Source organism: Zingiber officinale, chromosome 5A (genome assembly GCF_018446385.1).
Source record: "Zingiber officinale cultivar Zhangliang chromosome 5A, Zo_v1.1, whole genome shotgun sequence".
In the NCBI taxonomy this organism is placed as follows: domain Eukaryota; kingdom Viridiplantae; phylum Streptophyta; class Magnoliopsida; order Zingiberales; family Zingiberaceae; genus Zingiber; species Zingiber officinale.
In genome coordinates this window covers 125,269,643-125,289,592 of record NC_055994.1, presented here as the reverse complement: position 1 = coordinate 125,289,592, position 19,950 = coordinate 125,269,643, and the positions used below count along the sequence as shown (strand labels likewise).

At 36.7% G+C, this 19,950-nt stretch overlaps 1 protein-coding gene across 1 annotated transcript in view; it reads right to left on the bottom strand.

Moving 5' to 3' along the window:
• LOC121979976 (putative aldehyde oxidase-like protein) overlaps positions 1 to 18,195 on the bottom strand; it is a 50,874-nt gene extending 32,679 nt beyond the window's left edge. The window contains exons 1-3 of the mRNA XM_042531945.1: positions 18,036 to 18,195; positions 16,840 to 16,974; positions 15,127 to 15,197 (exon numbers count right to left, since the gene is read on the bottom strand). Coding sequence (XP_042387879.1) covers positions 15,127 to 15,197; positions 16,840 to 16,974; positions 18,036 to 18,195 — 366 coding nt within the window. The remainder of the gene's footprint in view (positions 1 to 15,126; positions 15,198 to 16,839; positions 16,975 to 18,035) is intronic.
• Positions 18,196 to 19,950: the final 1,755 nt, after the last annotated feature.

Genomic DNA, 19,950 nt, shown 5'->3' with positions numbered 1-19,950 from the left:
TAAAGACACTCTCATTATGGAACATAGCCTCTCTCCTGGTGGAACATATCCGTTACCCAGGAAATATCCAATCTCCTAGTGGCACACAACCATTATCTAGGAGATATCCATGTCTTGCTATTTACCCAGATTAAATAATCTTCATTTACATCAATATGAACATCTTTAATCCCTCATAATATGTAACGCCCGAAAAATTCTCACATTTATTTTAGAAATATTCTATTATTTTTTTGAAATTTTAGAATATTTTTATGGAATTTTTAGAATAGTCGAAGTAGCAAAAATAAATGAAAATATAAAATAGCTTAAGCGAGAATCGAACCCGAGACCTATGGACTCTATGTCATATAGGGTAATTCTAGTAACCAAGGGGCCCCAGCAAGGGTGTGCTGAAAGGAAAGGAGAACAATTATATTTAAGGTTTAATTGGGTGGTATTAACAACTGAATACAAATAGAAAATTAAGAGAAGAGTTATTATTTTAACGACAACTTCTCCTCTTCTTAAAACCCTCACACGCCGCCCCCTCTCCTTCTCACTATCTCGGCGCCCAAGACCTAGAAGCCTAGGGTTCCGCCCCTAGGATCATAGGAGCACCCTCCGACGACAACTCCGGCACAAGGACACTTCCCTCCGCGAGAAGGAAGCATAGACACAAGAGGATCGTCGAAGCGATCATCTTTTCCGAAAACCTAGCGATCGGATCGTAAGAAAATCTAGTGCAGGATGTAAGAAACCACTCACCTGCAGTATAAGTAGCTATTCGTATGTTTTTATGCAGTAGTTTAGTCGTATGCAGATTTTCAGTACGTAGGGTGTGTTCTAGTGCACACCAAGTGTTTGATAAAATGTTTAGCTCAGTAAAATGCTACAGTAGGCATTTTTATAGCTCAGTAAATACAGTAGATGTTAGAGTGTATACTAAAAGCCTAGCTTTTGGTATAAACATTTATCTAGAAATAAGAATCACATTGGTCAAATGTCTACATTTATGATAAATGTAGTTGTTCAATTAATTTATATTGTAGATAACATGGTGTGTGGTGTCACACACAGAGGATCATGTTATCAGTACCTTATAAATTATAAACAGTAACTCACGACCATAATGGAAAGGAACAAACCATTGGAAGGTCGTAGTGTAATTAGGTATTAGTTTATCTTAACTATATAATTACACTAGTACACTTAGAGTGTTTTGAGTAGGACCATTAGAGGTCGTTTCTTTTATACTGACTTTATAAAGAAACAAAGACCTCAGTTATTATGGAAGTGTGCGCTCTTAATCCTAATATAATAACAAGCACATATATTTGATATTTATTTCTTTAATTTATCAATGGGTGAGATTTAGTTCGATGAATCAATAAGCCCGATAAGTTGGGAAATGATATCACTTATAGTGTGTATTGTTGATTATAGAAGGAAACTGTGTCCTAGTGATCTAGGTTGAGAATGTCCTCAAGAGGAGCTCATAAGGATTGTCATGTTAAACCCTGCAGGTGGACTTAGTCCGACATGATAATAAGGTTGAGTGGTACTACTCTTAGACTAAGATATTAATTAAATGAGTTGTCAGTAACTCGCTTAATTAATGGACATTTGACATCTTAAACACAGGGAGACTAACACACTCATAATAAGAAGGAGCCCAAAATGTAATTTGGGATTGGTGCGGTAGTTCAATAATAGTTCTTTAGTGGAATGAATTATTATTGATGGAATTAAGTTGTGTGTTCGGGGCGAACACGGGAAGCTTAATTTCATCGGAAGACCAAAACCAATTCCTCCTCTCAGTCCCTATCGTAGCCTCTTGTATATAGAGATTTATACCCACCACATACCCACCTTCTTACCCAACCAATAGGGGCCGGCCAAGCTAAGCTTGAAGATCAAGCTTAGGGCCGGCCAAGCCTAAAGGTTGGCCTTAAGGTGGCCGGCCAATAGCTTGGAGCCCAAGCTTAGGTGGCCGGCCACATCTTATTAAAAAGGATTTTTTAAAATTATTTCTTATGTGGATATCATAGTTTTAAAAGAGAGTTTAAAAATTAAATCTTTCCTTTTAAAGCTTTCTACAAAAGATTAAGAAAAGATTTGAAATCTTTCCTTATTTGTAGATTGAAAGGAGATTTTATTTTTAAGAAAAACTTTCCTTTTTAACCATGATAATAATTTAAAAGAGAAGTTTAAAAATTAAATATTCTCTTTTATTAGTTTCTACAAAAGATTAAGAAAAGATTTGATATCTTTCCTTATTTGTAGATTGAAAAGAGATTTTAATTTTTAGAGATAACTTTCCTTTTGGAAATTATCCACATGTTTAAAAGAAGAATTTTAATTTATAAAATTTCTTTTTTATTAACCAATCATGAAGGGATAAAAATTATTGGAGAAATTTTTTATAAATTTCTAGAAACAAATTAGGAAGTTTTAATTCTTGTGTGAATTAAATTTTCCTTGTTTTGGGGAATTAGAAGTGGCCGGCCATTATTATTAAAAGAAGAAAATTGTTTTTTAATTAAAATAATTTTTTTATGACAAAATAATTAAGGAATTTTTTATTAAAATTTCCTTATTTGTCAAGACCAAGGATTATAAAAGAGGGGGTAGAGGTGCCTTCACGGGTGATCAACTCTATTATTCTTCTCCTCTCTTTTCCTCCTTGGTGGCCGACCCTAGCTTCTTCCTCTTCTCTTCTTCTTATGGCCGGCGGCAACCTCTCTTGGAGCTCTTGATGGTGGCCGGTTCTAGCTAGGAGAAGAAGGAGAGAAAGGTGGTTTTGTTTCTTGCATCCCTTGGAGCTTGGTGGTGGTGGCCGGACCTCGACTTCTCTTGGAGAATTGTGGTGGCCGAAACTTGCAAGGAAGAAGAAGGTGCTTGGTGGTTCTCATCTCGGAAGATCGTTGCCCACACAACGTCCGAGGTTAGAAGAGGAATACGGTAGAAGATCAAGAGGTCTTTTTAGAAGGTATAACTAGTAATTTTTCCTTTCCGCATCATGCTAGTTATTTATGGAAATAATACCAAATACAAGAGGCTTACGATTCTAGTATTTCAAATATGTTTTTCGAAGTTGTGTTCTTTTATTTTTATTTTTCTTTTCCTTGTGATTTGATTGTTCTTTTCGGTTAACCTAAAGTTATTTTAGGAAATTAAATATTAGCTTTCCATAAAAGGTTTTGTCTAGTCGGTGGTGGTTGCTCCCATATCCAAGAAGGCCGTGTGCCTCGCCACGTCAGTACTGGGAACCAATTATGGAAATTAATATTTAATGAAATTAATAACTTAAGGTGATTTGGGTCAAACGTGTTAAGTTCCGCAGGAGACCCAAGTCAAAACCTAAAAGAACGAATAGATTAAGTTTTGGATCAAATGTGTTAAGTTCCGCAGGCGATCCAAAATTTAATTTAAAAGAACACATGGTAGCTAGGAAATAGTTCAGACCTTTGTACAAAATTTTTGTACAGTGGAACCTCTAGGTTTTCCGAGTAGCAACCAACAATTGGTATCAGAGCTAGGGTTTTGCCTCTGTGTATTTGGTATTAGTTTAATTATGCACATGTCATACATAATTTAGGCAGGATAATAGTAGGATGTGCTAACTTTGTGGATGCAGGATCCAACTATTATGGCTTTTAGTTATTATGTGTGTGATTGGACCCTTGGAAATGTCAAGGGCATTTATATGTGTGTGCATGATTGTATTAAAATACAGCAGGAGCTGTATTTAGTTTTATTAGGATTTTATTTTTGATCTAGATACATGTACATTCCTTTTATAGAATATAGGATCAAAAATGTAAAATTCTATTTATGTCGCGGATCAAATCTTGCAAAGCGTGGAACCTTCTAAGGACCAGAGGCGCAGCGGAACTAGGAGCAAGATGGATGCGACAGCTAGACCCGGTGGCGGTGGCCAAATATGGCAGCAGCTTGGGATGACAACACACGGAGGACAACTAGAGATAAAAGCCATAATAGTTGAAAATTAGATTTTCTATTTATTGCTTTTATATTGTGATGTGCATGTTAGTTTACAAGTCTAGTAGGCTAGCATAGTTAAAATTCCTCATTTATAAATAACTAAGTGGGAGAGAGTTTTTTAAGTAAATCCCATGGTCTCCATTACTGGTTTGTAAGTGATGCAAACAAGCTTGCGCGTTGGCTCTGAGTGCCTTCCTCCATAACGGATGAGCTTGTTTGTGGATCACTAGAACAAACTTCCATTTTTGGATGACTATAGGAAGTTAATTAAAAGCGTGTGATCTTCCCCAACGGAAGGGCATAATCTTATTAATGGACTTAGTGTCAAGTAATGGTATACACTTAGACACATTTAATAGTATCCTCCCCAACGGAGTCACTACTATCACTTGTGTGACCAAAGGAAACCAACTATTGATTTGTCATAAAACTAGATTGGCAATATAATAAAATTAATAAACTCCTCTTACAAATGTTTGAATTTGTATACGTCCACACTAACGTGGCATACAAGATTCATGGTGTTTGAGGTAATTTTATTTGTCAAAAGTTATATTGACAAGATAGTCAATGGGTAAAACCCTCCTCTTACAAATGATGAATTTGTATACGTCCACACTAACGTGGCATGCAAAATTCACGGTGTTTGAGGTGTTGGTGAATTTAAATAATATTGTTTGAGGAATCAATGTTATTTTTAATTCAAAGAGTTTTGACCAAATATTTGATCAAAGACAGATCAACTATTAATTTTATTCGTCATAAAGTAAAGTTGACGAGATAATAAAATTAATGAATAAAATCTCCTCTTCGATTTTGTATACACAAAATTCATGGAGATTTTAAGGAGTTGATCTTGACCAAATATTTTTGTGATTCTTAGGATTTAAAATGTTTGTCAATCCCCTAGTAGTCATACTATAAGAAAGACTTAGCAATCCCAATTGTAATGATTGGAAATAGGACTTGGACATTAAGGTAGATTGTCTTCTTAGAACTAAGAACAATATATGTGTATTTAATTCATTAGTTGAAACATGTTTAGTGGTGTTATCTACCAGAACCTGGAGTGTAGATACAGATGTCATTAATCATGTCCGCAATTCATTGCAGGGTTCCAGGAAACCCAGCAACTAAATGAAAATTAAAACACCGTCTACATGGGCACTACTGTAAACATGTAGCTGTTGCAGTGGGAGATGTTTATCTTTTGATATGAATAAAATATGGATTTTTTAGTAATTGTCTTTACGCACCAAGTTTAGAAAGAACTAGTTTTCAGTTTCTAAACTATTCAAAGAACTTGATATTCTGCCTCTTTTAAATAACAAAGTTGTTATTAAGGAAAAGAGGGAAGTTATCTGTTCTGGTACGTTGGTTGGTAATTTATAAATCCAATAACTCTCACAATGCAACAAATGGAGATTAGTAACACATCTTCTAACTTTAAGAGAAAGTAACCTTCGAAAATGAACAAATTATATCTTTGTCTTCTAAGGCTAGGTTATATTAACTCGAGTAGGATTCATTGGTAGCTGATGAACTTTTGGGTTCATTAGTAGTGGAAATCTTTCCAACCTACGAGTCTTACTTGGAAGGAAAAATAACCAAGAAGCTTTTAAGTCTAAGGGGTAAGGAATCAAAGATATATTGGAATTGGTTCATTCTGATTTGTGTGATCCTATGAGCATCCATGCAAGAGGTTGTTTCAAATATTTCATCTATTTTATAGACAACTATTTAAGATACAGATATATTTACTTGATGTACCACAAGTCTAAGTGCTTTGATTAGTTCAAAGAATACGAGGCTGATGTGGAGAAACGGCAAAGTAAAAGTATCAAGACACTACGGTAAGATCGTAGTGGCAAGTACCTCTTGGGAGAATTTAGGAGTCATTTATCAGAAGTAGGGATTCAATCCCAACTAACTGCACCTGGTACACCCCAACAGAATGGTGTAGGAAAAGGAAGGTATAGGACTCTTATGGAAATAAGTAGATTGATGAGTTATCATTTTAAGGATATACTCTGGAAACAGGAGTGAATATAGTACCTTCTAAAGTCAGAACTCTCTACTCATATAGAATTGCTGAATAGGCATAAGCTTATTTCGAAGCATATTCGGATTCGGGTAGTCCAGCATATATGCAGAAGAGAGACAATGATAAGTTGGACAGGAATGCACTTGTTTGTGGGTTATCCTAGTGAAATGAAAGTAGGTTTATAGTCTTAAAAATCAGAAGGTCATTGTTAGCATCAATGACCGATTTTTAGAAAAGGACTATGTAATAAACCATGTGCCTATAAGAAAATTTGTTCTTAAGGAAATAATAAAAGGCATGTCTAATCTAGTACCAACTGTACAAGAAGAGATACCACAAGGAAACTACAACACGTATCACAAATGATACACAATTGCAGAAAGTGCCTTGTCGTAGTGGGAGGGTTGTTAGGCAACCTAAAAAGATTTATGTTTTGGGAGAGTTTTTGGACTCGATCCCTGGAGGACATGAACCTGATCTCCGGACATATGACGAAACACTCCAAGATAAAGATGCAACATCTTGGCAAAGAGTAATGAATAATAGAATTAGAATATATGTATTCTAATAAAATCTGGAAGCTTGTGGAACCACCAAATGGTGTAAAAGCTTTTGGGTGTTAAAAGGTCTATAATAGGAAAAGAGGGATAGAAAGGAAGGTGGTAACTTTCAAAGCAAGGCTTGATGAAAAAGGAAACTTTTTCACTGGTAGCCATGCTTAAGTCTATCCGGATTCTTTTATCTATTTGGCAAGTGGATGTCAAGACAGCATTCCTTAATGGAAGTCTTGATGAAAGCATCCATATAAAGCAACCAGAAGGGTTCATTGCAAAGGGCTAAGAGCATCTTGTGTGCAAGCTTAGTCAGTCTATGGACTGAGGCAAAGCTTCAAGGTCTTGGAATATCCGGTTTATCAAAGTAATCCATACCTTTGGATTTATTGAGTAAACGGATAAGTCTTGTGTATACAAAAGGTGTGATGGAAACGTGGTGGTATTTCTTGTACTATACATAGATAGCATTTTTGGTAGTTGGAAATAATATCAAAATGTTGTCAGAAGTAGGGGTATGGTTGTCCAAATAATTCGATATAAAGGACTTGGGAGAATATATATATTCTTGAGATCAAAGTAATAAGGGATCACAAGAAAAGAATATTTTACTTATCCCAAGCTTCATACATCAAAAAAATCCTTGCTCGTTTTAAGCATGCAAAACTCCAAGAAAGGTTTCTTACCTTTTCAGGATGGAGTAACTTTATCTAAAGATATGTCTCTGTAGACATCAAAGGAGATAAAGGAAATAAAGGCAGTTCTTTATGCTTCGGCTGTCGGAAGCCTAATGTATGCTATGCACAAGATCAGAAATATGTTTTGCCAAGGGCATAGTTAGCAGATATCAAAGTAACCCTAGACAAGGACATTGGACTGCAGTAAAGCATATATTAAAGTACCTTAGAGGCGCTAGAGATTATATGCTAGCTTACAAGGCAGTTAATTTGGTCCCTGTGGGTTACACGGATTTTGGCTTCCAATCGGATAGGGATAATAATAAGTCAACCTCGGGGTTTTGTGTTTTCTTTAGGAGGTAAAGTCATAACTATGGAAGAGTGATAAGCATAGGTGTTTTTCTGGACTCCACCATAGAAGCTTAGTATATGGCAAGCCTCTGAGGTAGCCATAAAAGCTGAATGACTCAATAACCTCAAGATAGACTTAGATATGATTTCTGGTTTGTCCAAAGATTGTTACAATTTATTGTAATAATATTGGTGCAGTAGCAAACTCGAAGAAACCATAAGTCTATAAGGCAAGTAAACACAATAGAGCGCAAGTACCACCCAATACGAGAAATCGTATAAACGAGGAGAAGTTGTTGCTGCCTAGAATGCATCAGGTGATGACCTATAGATCTTTTCACTAAGGTCCTTAAGGCAAGAGCTTTTGATGGGCATGTTGAAGGGTTGGGAATCAGATGTATGGCAGCAGATATGGCAGCTTAGTCTTTTAGTATAAGTGGGAGATTGTTAGAGTGTATACTAAAAGCCTAGCTTTTGGTATAAACATTTATCTAGAAATAAGAATCACATTGGTCAAATGTCTACATTTATGATAAATGTAGTTGTTCAATTAATTTATATTGTAGATAACATGGTGTGTGGTGTCACACACAGAGGATCATGTTATCAGTACCTTATAAATTATAAACAGTAACTCACGACCATAATGGAAAGGAACAAACCATTGGAAGGTCGTAGTGTAATTAGGTATTAGTTTATCTTAACTATATAATTACACTAGTACACTTAGAGTGTATTGAGTAGGACCATTAGAGGTCGTTTCTTTTATACTGACTTTATAAAGAAACAAAGACCTCAGTTATTATGGAAGTGTGCGCTCTTAATCCTAATATAATAACAAGCACATATATTTGATATTTATTTCTTTAATTTATCAATGGGTGAGATTTAGTTCGATGAATCAATAAGCCCGATAAGTTGGGAAATGATATCACTTATAGTGTGTATTGTTGATTATAGAAGGAAACTGTGTCCTAGTGATCTAGGTTGAGAATGTCCTCAAGAGGAGCTCATAAGGATTGTCATGTTAAACCCTGCAGGTGGACTTAGTCCGACATGATAATAAGGTTGAGTGGTACTACTCTTAGACTAAGATATTAATTAAATGAGTTGTCAGTAACTCGCTTAATTAATGGACATTTGACATCTTAAACACAGGGAGACTAACACACTCATAATAAGAAGGAGCCCAAAATGTAATTTGGGATTGGTGCGGTAGTTCAATAATAGTTCTTTAGTGGAATGAATTATTATTGATGGAATTAAGTTGTGTGTTCGGGGCGAACACGGGAAGCTTAATTTCATCGGGAGACCAAAACCAATTCCTCCTCTCGGTCCCTATCGTAGCCTCTTGTATATATAGATTTATACCCACCACATACCCACCTTCTTACCCAACCAATAGGGGCCGGCCAAGCTAAGCTTGAAGCTCAAGCTTAGGGCCGGCCAAGCCTAAAGGTTGGCCTTAAGGTGGCCGACCAATAGCTTGGAGCCCAAGCTTAGGTGGCCGGCCACATCATATTAAAAAGGATTTTTTTTTAAAATTATTTCTTATGTGGATATCATAGTTTTAAAAGAGTTTAAAAATTAAATCTTTCCTTTTAAAGCTTTCTACAAAAGATTAAGAAAAGATTTGAAATCTTTCCTTATTTGTAGATTGAAAGGAGATTTTATTTTTAAGAAAAACTTTCCTTTTTAACCATGATAATAATTTAAAAGAGAAGTTTAAAAATTAAATATTCTCTTTTATTAGTTTCTACAAAAGATTAAGAAAAGATTTGATATCTTTCCTTATTTGTAGATTGAAAAGAGATTTTAATTTTTAGAGATAACTTTCCTTTTGGAAATTATCCACATGTTTAAAAGAAGAATTTTAATTTATAAAATTTCCTTTTTATTAACCAATCATGAAGGGATAAAAATTATTGGAGAAATTTTTTATAAATTTCTAGAAATAAATTAGGAAGTTTTAATTCTCGTGTGAATTAAATTTTCCTTGTTTTGGGGAATTAGAAGTGGTCGACCATTATTATTAAAAGAAGAAAATTGTTTTTTAATTAAAATAATTTTTTTTTATGACAAAAGAATTAAGGAATTTTTTATTAAAATTTCCTTATTTGTCAAGACTAAGGATTATAAAAGAGGGGGTAGAGGTGCCTTCACGGGTGATCAACTCTATTATTCTTCTCCTCTCTTTTCCTCCTTGGTGGCCGACCCTAGCTTCTTCCTCTTCTCTTCTTCTTATGGCCGGCGGCAACCTCTCTTGGAGCTCTTGATGGTGGCCGGTTCTAGCTAGGAGAAGAAGGAGAGAAAGGTGGTTTTGTTTCTTGCATCCCTTGGAGCTTGGTGGTGGTGGCCGGACCTCGACTTCTCTTGGAGAATTGTGGTGGCCGAAACTTGCAAGGAAGAAGAAGGTGCTTGGTGGTTCTCATCTCGGAAGATCGTTGCCCACACAACGTCTGAGGTTAGAAGAGGAATACGGTAGAAGATCAAGAGGTCTTTTTAGAAGGTATAACTAGTAATTTTTCCTTTCTGCATCATGCTAGTTATTTATGGAAATAATACCAAATACAAGAGGCTTACGATTCTAGTATTTCGAATATGTTTTTCGAAGTTGTGTTCTTTTATTTTTATTTTTCTTTTCCTTGTGATTTGATTGTTCTTTTCGGTTAACCTAAAGTTATTTTAGGAAATTAAATATTAGCTTTCCATAAAAGGTTTTGTCTAGTTGGTGGTGGTTGCTCCCATATCCAAGAAGGTCGTGTGCCTCGCCACGTCAGTACTGGGAACCAATTATGGAAATTAATATTTAATGGAATTAATAACTTAAGGTGATTTGGGTCAAACGTGTTAAGTTCCGCAGGAGACCCAAGTCAAAACCTAAAAGAACGAATAGATTAAGTTTTGGATTAAACGTGTTAAGTTCCGCAGGCGATCTAAAATTTAATTTAAAAGAACACATGGTAGCTAGGAAAAGGTTCAGACCTTTGTACAAAATTTTTGTACAGTGGAACCTCTAGGTTTTCCGAGTAGCAACCAACAAGTGAAACATTTAAAATAGCATATTAGTCTTGCTTCGGCTTATATGGGACTACAGTCCAATGGGTGGGCTCCCATAGTCGCCTCTAGGTTCAGATAACCTAACTCTAGGTTCAGATAACCTAGTAAAAACAAGATAAATTAATCAGCTTATGATCCAGTATTTTACTTTTATCAGTGGCACTGTACTGGACTAGATGTCCTTGGGTTGGGCTCCCATAGTCGTCCCTAGGTTTAGATAACCTAGTACACTCTACTAAATTCGCGATTTGTAACCCCGGGTCTAGTTAGGGATGCGCACACAACAAGTACAGTCGTCGGGCCCAACAGCAGCATGATTAGTATTTTCATCTATTTATGATAAATAGCTTTCAAAAACTCACAATCAATTATGTGAACATGATTTAAATTCAGTATTGGCTTAGTTCAGTTCAGCTCAGTTTATGTTCTAGTTTAGCTCTTTCTTAATGATATCCCATGATTAGTTTTGATGACCTGTTTTAGTATTCATGTTAGTAATTTAAGTATGCCATGCTTTAACATGTTCAGCATATGTTTTAAATAGCATTCTTTAAAAAGCATGTTTTCATCGTGTGCATGTTTTGTGAGGTAGATGGTTTCTTACTAAGCTCCCTAGCTTAGAGATACTTCTTTTCCTTATACTGCATATAAAGGTAAAGGAAAGATGGATTAGCGGAGGCTGGAGGACAATGCAATGAAGATGTGTGTGGAGAGGAACTTGGAATAAAGATCTTTGGAGAAACTAGCAACTTAAGAACTTAGTATTTCTTCTAGTGTTACTTTTCTGCACTTTTAGTTAATTAAGTGTCTTGAATTGTGATAGTTATGCTTAGTTTACTGATTGTTATGGTCTTAGTTAGCTAGCCATGAGTAATGATAGGTCTAGTAGCTTTGTTTTGCTTATAGAGTTGATATATGTGATTTGAGCATGAAACAGTGCTAAAATCATACTTCTGATACGAAATCAGAAACCCCAATCGATCAGCCGATCGATTGGAGGCTCCTCAATTGATCAGCTGATCGATTGGGCATGTTGTTCCGCGAACAGTAAGCTCCTGGATCGATCAGCCGATCGATCCGGTAGTGTTCCGTTGCGAACAGAGAGCTCTGGAATCGATCACTGGATCGATTGGCTAGACTGGATCGATTAGCCGATCGATCCAGACGGGACCTCCGTGCACAGTAGCAAGCTGAATCGATCAGTGGATCGATCCAATAGCTCCAATCGATTGAGTGATAAGCTTGATCGATCGTGAAGCTGGATTTTGACTAGGAACCTTTAGTTGTAGCTCCTTGACCATGGGGGATGGAAGGTATGTCATGTATACCTTAGATCCCATCCCTTAGCACATATAGAACAAAGAAATTACATTAGCATAAAGAAATTTAAATTAGATCAGTTTTCCACACATTAAGAATAGTTTAGCAACAGCAGAATGTAACCCCCAGCCTCACAACCTAGACCGTAGGAGGCGGGGCGTTACATAATAACTATTATGTCAAGAGCATATTCCATATTCAATATTCACAATTATTTCTATACATAACAGAAATGGGTCGACCAGTGAATAACATCAAAAGATGCAAATATATTTAATCTTTCTTTTTAGCTAGAATCTATTCATTTTAATCAGTCGCTTTCCTAGTTATGCTCCATAGACCGAATCATCCATAGTCAATTGGAAATATGCAAAAGTAGTAGACACTGATTATAACTTCAAGTAGATAGCTAAATAGTCACTGAGGGTAAAATCGATATTAACGTATAATCTCAAGGGTCTCACATAGTAGAGAAGAAGGGATCCATTCTCCTACTACCCTTCTTGTCGCCATAGCACATGTGGTATGAATCACATGCTACAATTTTATTCTCTTTACTAAAAAGAGCGCATGTTTTTCTCAAATTTTAACATCGTATAGATTTCAATCTAAACATACCTAATATCTAATCCTGAATTCAACATATGAATTCCAATTTGGATTTTAAACAGATTTAGTAAATGATGGGTACATTTACTCCGATCATTACATAAATGATTTCATCTTGATACAATTATCAAGGTGACCTTAACTTATAGGTATGTCTCTATTCACAGCTACATAAGCTGCCCCATAAGTAATGGTCTTACTTCTATTTATACTTAACAAATAGAAATGATTGTCCATGTGAGTGAACCAATCTCAATCTGTTAACATATTCATCGAGACTTGAATCCAAAATGTAACAATTTATACACTGAATAGATCATGATATTTTACATCATGTTATATTTTACGAAGTCACAAAGACTTCCCATTTTTTGAAATGACTCTTTAGTCAATGGCTTAGTAAAAGGATCTACAAGCATAGTATGTGTACATATATACTCAAGAATTATCATTTTCTTGTCCACAATATCCCTTACAAAATTATGCTTAATTGTATATGCTTGCCTTTGTTGTGATATTTGGGATCCTTAGCTTGACCGTTACATTACACTGTAACAGGACTCCTACTGTCCTCAGCAATTTTCAAATGCTTTAGGAACCTTTTCAACCAGATAGATTATTGTACAACTGATGCGCAAGCCACACAGCTTCCATTGTCGACAAGGCTACACAAGCCTATCCATATAGCTTCTATTGTCAACAAGGCTACACAAGACAAGTCACATAGCTTCCATTGTCAACACGGCTACATAAACCTGCTTCTTGCTATTCCATGAGATGGTGCCACCATTTAGCAAGAAGGTATAGCCAGATGTGGATTTTCTGTCATCAATGTCTTCTATCCAATCTGCATCTGTGTAGCCACTCAGGTTCATCTTAGATCCTTGAAAACAGATACATAATCTGTTGTCCTTCTGAGGAATTTTAATATCCTCTTCACCACTTTCCAGTGTCTCAACCTTAGGTTTAACTGGAAACGACTAACTAAGCCAACATCATAACTTATATTAGGATAATTACACAATATAATGCACATTAAACTATCAATAGCACTGACATATGATTTTTTTTTTCATTTTGGCTATTTCTTCAGGAGTCTTGGGATACAATGTTGCAATTAAGTGTTGTAGCATCTTAGTTATATAAGCCTCTTGAGACAAATTCAAAAGTCTTTTTGATCGATCTTACATGATCTTCACTCCTAAGATATACTTAATTTCTCTTCAAAAATAATACCCTTCATTTGGGTATATCTTTTTACAACTAGTCAAACTTTGTATCGATTAATCAATCCATTCGCTTTCCTCTTGATTTTGAGAGTTAACTTATTCCCAATAGCCCTTCGGCACAGAGTAAGATCGACTAAATCCCAAACTTGATTCTTTCTCATTGAATCCATTTCATCATCCATTGCAACTTACCCCCTTTTTTCTTTAATGGAGCATCTTAATGCTTCCTCTATCATTCGAGGTTCATTGTGTCAACTGAGAGTGTTATTAATTTCTTATTCTCAATATCAAACCATTTCTTCGTAAGTTGTGTTGTTGAGAAGTCAACTTATGACTTGGCAAATCACTCCCACTGGGTTGACTAGACTTAGGCATCTCTTTTGACACCTCTTTTGTTGATAATATCTCATCCCCTCAAAGAGGGACACTTTTATCAACATCACCTCTGGTTGAGAACTGTGTTTCGAGAAAAATTACATCTTTCGAATCTATTTTGGAGATGGTTCCATCTAGTTGCTCACCTATGAAAACATAATCTTTTGAGGTCTCATGATATCTAATAAAGATATATTTCTTACCCCTATGTCCTAGTTTCTATACTTGTGAGAACTATCATGAACATAAGCAACTAACCCCAGGGTCTTAGATTACTTAAATCCAATTTTTTACCTGTCCAACATTTATATGGGATAGATGGAACTGACTTGGAAGACACTTTGTTAAGTATATAGGCCGCAACTAATAATGAATCTCAGCAAATTACTCTACATCATCATAAATCTAACCATATCTAGAAAAGTTCTATTTCTTCTTTCAGTAACATCATTTTGCTGTGGAGTTCTTGGGATTGTTAGTTGTCAAATAATCCCTCTATCATTACATATTGTCTTGAATATATCAGACAAATATTTCCCTCCACGGTCAGTGCGTAAAGTCTTAAATTTACATTCCATTTGATTCTTAACTCCGTTTATTTAACGAATGAAGCAATTTAATGCTTCAGACTTATGAGAAATCAAATACACATGACCAAAATGAGAGAAATCATCAATAAATGTAATGAAATAGGAAGTTCCATGTCTAGCCTTCGCATTCATTAGACCACGGATATCCGAATAAATTAATTACAATAATGATTAAGTGCTTATAGTCTTACGAAATGGTCTCCAAGTTACTTTTCCATCAAGACAATTCTCACATATAGATAAGTGAATCTTAGCCCGTGCTCCCAATAGACCCTCTCTAGATAACCGATTCATATGTTCTTGTCCTATGTGTCTTAATTAGGAATGTCAAACCTCATTAGTTATATCTTCATCACTAGTTAGAGTAATGTTTGAAAAATAACCCTCAATAGCACAATTAATATCTGATTCAACATCAAGAACCATAAAACCATTTGATAAAAAACCATATCCGATTGACGCTGAGTCAATCTTAAGTTCAACTCTCCGTTTATAAAAATTAATACAATACCCTAAATTAAGAAGACCTATAACAGAAACAAGATTCCGTCGAATTTCAAGAGCATACAGGACATTGTGTAGAAATAAAACACTACCACCACGGAGGTTGAGTTTGCAAGTGTCAACTATTTTTACTTCAACTCTTGTATTGTTTCCTAAATATATCCATTTGTTGTCAGCTGGTACCCGTCGGTACTCTACAAATGTAACTCACTCCCAAGCTACATAGTTGGTTGCTCCCAAATCTATAATCCATAAAGGATAAGAATCAACTAACAACACTGAACTAGCAACAAAATGCTCAAGAAAAGAAGACACATTTGCATTGTTTCAATATAGTCTTCTTTCCTTTCTTCTTGATTAGGTCTTGTCCCACAACAGTAACTTCTTTCTTCTTTCCCTTTCACTTCTTGAATCATTTCTTTTTCTTGGATCCAGATGATCCAACAGAACCAATAACCACATAGTCTAGTCCAAAAATCCTTACGGATTCAACTCTCTCCGCCTCCAATTCTACATGGCATGAGATGTCAATGAAAGTCTTAATACTCTGACTATGAGTTAGGGTCAGTTTTACGGTCTCTCAAGAATCTGAAAGGAAATAAATAACTGCTTGAACCTGTTATTCATCGGTCAACTCATGACTAGTAGTTTTAAGCTCCCGAATCATGTTTGACATCTCCCTGAGATGTTGAACCATTGTAAGCTTCGGACGCTTCTTGTAGTTGTCAAACTTAATCGTCAGCTGTCGAAGCTTGCTCAGACTTACTCCACTGTATTTATTCTTAAGGGCTACCTAGACTGCATGAGTCGTAAGATACAACTCATACTAAAAAACTAGGTCATCAACCATTGAACTAATTAATATTCCCTTAGAAGTGGAGTCCTTCTTCTTCCATGCCTTATAGGCATCAAGATCTCATGTATTATGTGCAGTGGGATCTACAGGTTCTTCCATAACCTTTTATAGCCTCAAGAACTTCTTTTTTCTGTATCTTGAATTGCCAGATTTTATAATTATCCTCATATAATTTCTCTCTATTATTGAGTTTAGCTATAATATTCTTATTTGTCATGATATAACATAAATAAACATATTATTTAGTATTTAGTGCAATTCATATGCATGCAATTTATGATTGACTCAATATTAATTTGAGTTGGTTTACGAAATCAAGTGATAACTACATTTGCACTCATCATTTGTATGATCCAATCAAATCAACATTGATCAATACTATTACATACATCCCAACAAATGATCTAATTATTGTTCTCTCATGATTTCTTTAATTAAATAAACTAATCATTTAATAAAATGAACTAATCATTTTTCATGTATCATGTAGAGTAATCAGCATATGAATGAACATATCATTCATATAAGCATGTCGCATATTGTTAACATATAACAAAAGGACATGAACTAAATGGACTAATACTGTTCATACATAATGAAAGTAACAATAAGAGAACTCTTACAAACTAGATAGGCTGACACCACTCCCACTAGGACAGACACTAGTGCAGTGACCAACATAATACCCTTCAACCTGGACTCATTTGAGGCAATCTCAAATAGACCAACTTCAAGATTTTCAATTTTATCTATCATCGAAACTTCTTCATAATCCTCTTCAGATTCTTTAGGATCCTTCTCAAAATTTTCAAGATCTTTCTCTAGGAACTCATGGTGAAGTAGCTCCACACACAACTATGCATATAAGGTTCTCCCTTTGGAGAGCCTCCATATCTGGTGTGCTACCACCTTAGGATTCTCTGACAGTGAACGAATCAACGCCCAGATCCTGTAATTATCCAAGATTGGAAACTCTTGTTATTCGAGTTTCCATGACTAGTAATCATCTGTGTCATCTTTAAATTGAAATTAAATAAGTTAGTACAAAACCAACTAACCAGTATAAAACCGGCTTAATTTAATTTATATAGACATAGAACCAACATTATTAATCAAGAAAAATAAATCTTCTTGATTTTTAGGAGTCTAAATCGATTGATCCATTTGATCGGTTGATTGGAAATCCATATCCTGAGCTCTGTCCAATATCCTCATTAGAACTAATCTAACTGAACTTGGATTTCTTACCTATGTTATGTTAATCTAAGCCCTCCTTTAAGTCAATTTCAGACTTATTGATCAAATAAATGTATATTTGATTAAGTCAGACTCATTAGAACAAATCTAATTAGTTTAGTTAAACCAACTAATGGTTTGAACTAAATCAAGGTCAAATTGGGACAAAATTGTCTGATTAAACCAACAAGGTCGGTCTGATTCAGTGAACCTAATCCCGTTTAAGTCCAACCAAAAAGTTTAAACCCTACCCAATTAATTGAGGCAATTAATAATCCCAATTATAATTAATTTCACATGCATAAATTAATTGAAACGTAAGTTTGATAACACAAACTTAATCTAACATGCAATAATATAATCAGACAATTTCTCAAATAGTAAGTTTGACGAACAAAGTTACTATTCGACCTTTTTCTTCGCTACACCACACGCCGCGTCCACACAACCACGACAGACGTGGTTCTCAACCACAACGACCAATCACCGACCTACAATGGCGGTCGCCGATCCTTTCTGGCACCGGATACTGATTGCCCTTGGCCCGACAACGTCGTCGTTTGCTGTTCAACGCATCCTGGCCACTAGCGCATCGCCGGCTAAATGGGAATCCTTCGCCAGATCTAGAATGTCATCGCCGACATACCGACGATGAGCATGCCGATGCCATTTATACTACCCCATGCAGTGGCGTTGTCGCTGATTATGACAATCAACTGTCGATTTTCTAGCGTCGTTTCTAGCGCTATTAGGCCAAGAACACCTATGACTATCCTCCCGACTTGGTCGCCGGTGTTTACGACCATTTCTACGTGAGAAACACGTGGTCGGTGTTGGTGCGGGAAGCATCCGACGATCGAACTCATGTTTTGATAACGACAAAGAATTCAAAGTTAAGATGTTTTTTAGTCTAACAAGTCTACTTGAGGATTTCAGAAAAGTCCTAGCTGCAGTTAGGCAAAGGGAAAACCCTAGGGGGCGGTAACCCTAGGTCATAGGGGGTGGTAACCCTATGCGGAAAGTCTTGGCAGGTCGATAGCTTCAGGCAAAAGTCCTTGGGGGTGGTAACCCTAGGTGAAAAGTCCTGATGTCGCGAACCAGGTGAAAGACTGGACTAGCCGGGGAAGCGGATGTCCAGCAGAAAGTCCGGAAGCATCGAGTGCTGAGCAAAAGTCCAGTCGATCTGGAGGATCGACTGGCAACAGGTAAATCTCCTGAGTGGAGTAGGTGAGGACGCGTTCCCCGCAGAGGGAACAGTAGGCGTCGGGTCGACCTAGGGCTTCCGGTGGGAAATCCAAAGTTAGACTCGGACAGTCCGAAGACTGTCAATTATTATTTACTATGTTTTATCAGATTCTAACACTGTCTTGCAGGGTATTTTGCTCGGACTAACCTTTGTTTGCAGGTGAGGAGCCTGTTGGAAAAAGGCTGTCCGGGCGCCCAGGATGGATCCGGGCGCTCGGAGGTCCGGGCGCTCGGAACAGGTCCGGGCGCCCGGGACCAAACTTTATCCCTGCCGCGACTTCGCCACGTGGAGCATCCCGGTTGGTTAGCCACGTCACACTCCAGGCGCCCGGAAGGGATCCAGGCGCCCGGAACTGCATATAAAAGGAGGGTTGAGGTGCAGCTTCAACACAACAACAATTATCTAAGCAATCTCCTTGCGACAAGCTGCTAACGACTCAATCCAGAAGTGCTGCAACGACACCCCGACAACCCGGAGCTTCGGATTTAATCTTTTTGTTGTCGGTATAATCTTTTTACAGCTTTGAATTGTAATTAGTTTGTAATACTCTTAACGAACTTATAGTTGTTGCCCACCGAAAGCGATCAAGGATCGCGGGCCTTCGAGTAGGAGTCGTCACAGGCTCCGAACGAAGTAAATCCACTGTGTTCATCTGCTTGTATTTCTTTCATTTCCGCTGCGTTTTTACTCGAGTGTTTTACGATTTCGATAATCGAACGAAATAGCCACGAGCGCTATTCACCCCCCCCCTCTAGCGCTTCTCGATCCAACAATTGGTATCAGAGCGGGGTCGCTTTGAACTGGTGCAACCACCATTCGAGACAAGTTTTTCGTGGTTTTGTTCGGAATCGATTAGAATTTAGCCTCATAGCTATATTCTAATCTCTTTTACGAATCGATTTTCTACCACTTGAGCCTGTTATTTTTCCTTCCTCCCAACTACTAATCCAAGACTTAGTCTTGGAATAGATCTTGTTGTTTCTGTTTTTTAGATCTAAATGGCCCAACAAGAAGGATTTAGCACCGTTCGTCCCCCAGAAGACTTCGGATATTGGAAGGGGCGAATGGAAATTTATCTAAAGATCCAGTTCGACACCTGGATGATCGTGAAAACAGGATTGCAACTACCAACTGGTACAGACGGTAAGCCTACATCCTGTGAAAACTGGGAGCCAGCATTTATCAAAAAGGTGGAAGCCGACGCCAAAGCCACCTGCACAATCCAATGCGGCCTTACCAAAGAAGAGCTCAACAGAGTCGGTCCATTCTCCTCCGCAAAGGAACTATGGGAGAAACTGATCGAACTACACGAGGG